This window comes from Caretta caretta, chromosome 1 (assembly GCF_965140235.1).
Source record: "Caretta caretta isolate rCarCar2 chromosome 1, rCarCar1.hap1, whole genome shotgun sequence".
Classification (NCBI taxonomy): Eukaryota; Metazoa; Chordata; order Testudines; family Cheloniidae; genus Caretta; species Caretta caretta.
In genome coordinates this window covers 85,162,680-85,166,447 of record NC_134206.1, presented here as the reverse complement: position 1 = coordinate 85,166,447, position 3,768 = coordinate 85,162,680, and the positions used below count along the sequence as shown (strand labels likewise).

At 48.8% G+C, this 3,768-nt stretch overlaps 1 protein-coding gene across 1 annotated transcript; it reads left to right on the top strand.

Annotated features, from left to right (window-relative positions):
- Positions 1–663: 663 nt before the first annotated feature.
- Positions 664–2,542, top strand: LOC125628225 (uncharacterized). The gene is made up of 2 exons (XM_048833158.2): positions 664–1,553; positions 1,936–2,542. Exons 1-2 carry the CDS (start codon positions 974–976, stop codon positions 2,085–2,087), a joined length of 732 nt encoding a protein of 243 aa, XP_048689115.2. The 5' UTR covers positions 664–973; the 3' UTR covers positions 2,088–2,542.
- The last annotated feature ends 1,226 nt before the right edge of the window (positions 2,543–3,768 follow it).

Genomic DNA, 3,768 nt, shown 5'->3' with positions numbered 1-3,768 from the left:
ATCAGCTTTTCCTGATTTTCTGAAAGACAAAAGAACATGTTTCTACCCCTTTTTGGGGTGGCAGATTATTGCTTAAAATATTTCTTTTACAAATACCCTTGCTGATTGCAGGCAAAACAGAGGAATTACCCCCATATTTTCCTGTTTTTGTTCTATAGGCAGGCCAGGTTTCAATGGCTTCTATCTTTTAAGGGTTATGGGGAAATTATCCCACTGTTTAGTCATTAAATCCCTGAGGTGGGATACCTCAGTTTTCCTTCTTATACAGGAGACCAAGTTTATAATGTTTTTCCTGCTGTGTTAAGCTTTAAGTTTATTTACAGGTAATTGCTGAGAAGCATCATTACCATATGACCTTAAAGGATTTTTCCAAAAATCATACACGCTATACATTGTTACAGGGGTACTTATTATCAAATTTATTAAAATTATCTTGTTATCCCATGCCTTTTATTTAGGCAATTTGTTTGCTGATTGGGTGTGTCCTTTATCTGCAGCTCCTTTGTGCTGCTAGTTCTTTTCTTCCTTTATCACTTAGGTAATTTGCATGTTCACAGATGCTTCCTGCTTTTGGAGCCATTAGCAGCTCAAAGAAAAGGAGTACTTGTGGCACCTCAGCCCTGGTCTACACTAGGACTTTAGGTCGAATTTAGCAGCGTTAAATCGATTTAAACCTGCACCCGTCCACACAATGAAGCCCTTTATTTCGACTTAAAGGGCTCTTAAAATCGATTTCCTTACTCCACCCCTGACAAGTGGATTAGCGCTTAAATCGACGTTGCCGGCTCGAATTTGGGGTACTGTGGACACAATTCGATGGTATTGGCCTCCGGGAGCTATCCCAGAGTGCTCCATTCTGACCGCTCTGGACAGCGCTCTCAACTCAGATGCACTGGCCAGGTAGACAGGAAAAGAACCGCGAACTTTTGAATCTCATTTCCTGTTTGGCCAGCGTGGCAAGCTGCAGGTGACCATGCAGAGCTCATCAGCAGAGGTGACCATGATGGAGTCCCAGAATCGCAAAAGAGCTCCAGCATGGACTGAACGGGAGGTACGGGATCTGATCGCTGTTTGGGGAGAGGAATCCGTGCTATCAGAACTCCGTTCCAGTTTTCGAAATGCCAAAACCTTTCTGAAAATCTCCCAGGGCATGAAGGACAGAGGCCATAACAGGGACCCGAAGCAGTGCCGCGTGAAACTGAAGGAGCTGAGGCAAGCCTACCAGAAAACCAGAGAGGCGAACAGCCGCTCTGGGTCAGAGCCCCAAACATGCCGCTTCTATGATGAGCTGCATGCCATTTTAGGGGGTTCAGCCACCACTACCCCAGCCGTGTTGTTTGACTCCTTCAATGGAGATGGAGGCAATACAGAAGTAGGTTTTGGGGACGAAGAAGATGATGATGATGAGGTTGTAGATAGCTCACAGCAAGCAAGCGGAGAAACCGGTTTTCCCGACAGCCAGGAACTGTTTCTCACCCTAGACCTGGAGCCAGTACCCCCCGAACCCACCCAAGGCTGCTTCCTGGACTCAGCAGGCGGAGAAGGGACCTCTGGTGAGTGTACCTTTTAAAATGCTATCCATGGTTTAAAAGCAAGCATGTGAAAGGATTACTTTGCCCTGGCATTTGCGGTTCTGCCTTTGCAAAAGGTTTCTGGGGAGGGCAGCCTTATTTCGTCCTTCATGGTAGGACACTTTACCACTCCAGGCCAGCAACACGTACTGGGGAATCACTGTAGAACAAAGCATTGCAGTGTATGTTTGCTGGCATTCAACCAAAATCACGCGGTGGGAGGAGGCAAAATGCGACCTTGTAACGAAAGCACATGTGCTATGTATGTAATGTTAACAGCAAGGTTTACCCTGAAAGAGTGTAGCCACTGTTTTATAGAATGTGTCTTTTTAAATACCGCTGTCCCTTTTTTTTTCTCCACCAGCTGCATGTGTTTCAATGATCACAGGATCTTCTCCTTCCCAGAGGCTAGTGAAGCTTAGAAAGAAAAAAAACGCACTCGCGATGAAATGTTCTCCGAGCTCATGCTGTCCTCCCACACTGACAGAGCACAGACGAATGCGTGGAGGCAAATAATGTCAGAGTGCAGGAAAGCACAAAATGACCGGGAGGAGAGGTGGAGGGCTGAAGAGAGTAAGTGGCGGGCTGAAGAGAGTAAGTGGCGGGCTGAAGACAGGGCTGAAGCTCAAAGGTGGCGGCAGCGTGATGAGAGGAGGCAGGATTCAATGCTGAGGCTGCTGCAGGACCAAACCAGTATGCTCCAGTGTATGGTTGAGCTGCAGCAAAGGCAGCTGGAGCACAGACTGCCACTGCAGCCCCTCTGTAACCAACCGCCCTCCTCCCCAAGTTCCATAGCCTCCACACCCAGACGCCCAAGAACGCGGTGGGGAGGCCTCCGGCCAACCAGCCACTCCCCCACAGAGGATTGCCCAAAAAAAAGAAGGCTGTCATTCAATAAATTTTAAAGTTGTAAACTTTTAAAGTGCTGTGCTTAAAGTGCTGTGTGGCATTTTCCTTTCCTCCTCCACCACCCCTCCTGGGATACCTTGGTAGTCATCCCCCTATTTGTGTGATGAATGAATAACGAATGCATGACTGTGAAGCAGCAATGACTTTATTGGCTCTGCAAGCAATGACTAAAGGGAGGAGGGGAGGGTGGTTAGCTTACAGGGAAGTAGAGTGAACCAAGGGGTGGGGGGGTTCATCAAGGAGAAACAAACAGAACTTTCACACCGTAGCCTGGCCAGTCATGAAACTGTTTTTCAAAGCTTCTCTGATGCGTACCGCGCCCTCCTGTGCTCTTCTAACCGCCCTGGTGTCTGGCTGCGCGTAACCAGCAGCCAGGCGATTTGCCTCAACCTCCCACCCCGCCATAAACGTCTTCCCCTTACTCTCACAGATATTGTGGAGCACACAGCAAGCAGTAATAACAGTGGGAATATTGGTTTCGCTGAGGTCTAAGCGAGTCAATAAACTGCGCCAGCGCGCCTTTAAACGTCCAAATGCACATTCTACCACCATTCTGCACTTGCTCAGCCTGTAGTTGAACAGCTCCTGACCACTGTCCAGGCTGCCTGTGTACGGCTTCATGAGCCATGGCATTAAGGGGTAGGCTGGGTCCCCAAGGATACATATAGGCATTTCAACATCCCCAACAGTTATTTTCTGGTCTGGGAATAAAGTCCCTTCCTGCAGCTTTTGAAACAGACCAGAGTTCCTGAAGATGCGAGCATCATCCACCTTTCCCGGCCATCCCACGTTGATGTTGCTGAAACGTCCCTTGTGATCCACCAGAGCTTGCAGCACTATCGAAAAGTACCCCTTGCGGTTTATGTACTCGGCGGCTTGGTGCTCCGGTGCCAAGATAGGGATATGGGTTCCATCTATAGCCCCACCACAGTTAGGGAATCCCATTGCAGCAAAGCCATCCACTATGACCTGCACATTTCCCAGGGTCACTACCCTTGATATCAGCAGATCTTTGATTGCGTGGGCTACTTGCATCACAGCAGCCCCCACAGTAGATTTGCCCACTCCAAATTGATTCCCAACTGACCGGTAGCTGTCTGGCGTTGCAAGCTTCCACAGGGCTATCGCCACTCGCTTCTCAACTGTGAGGGCTGCTCTCATCTTGGTATTCATGCGCTTCAGGACAGGGGAAAGCAAGTCACAAAGTTCCATGAAAGTGCCCTTACGCATGCGAAAGTTTCGTAGCCACTGGGAATCGTCCCAGACCTGCAACACTATGCGGTCCCAC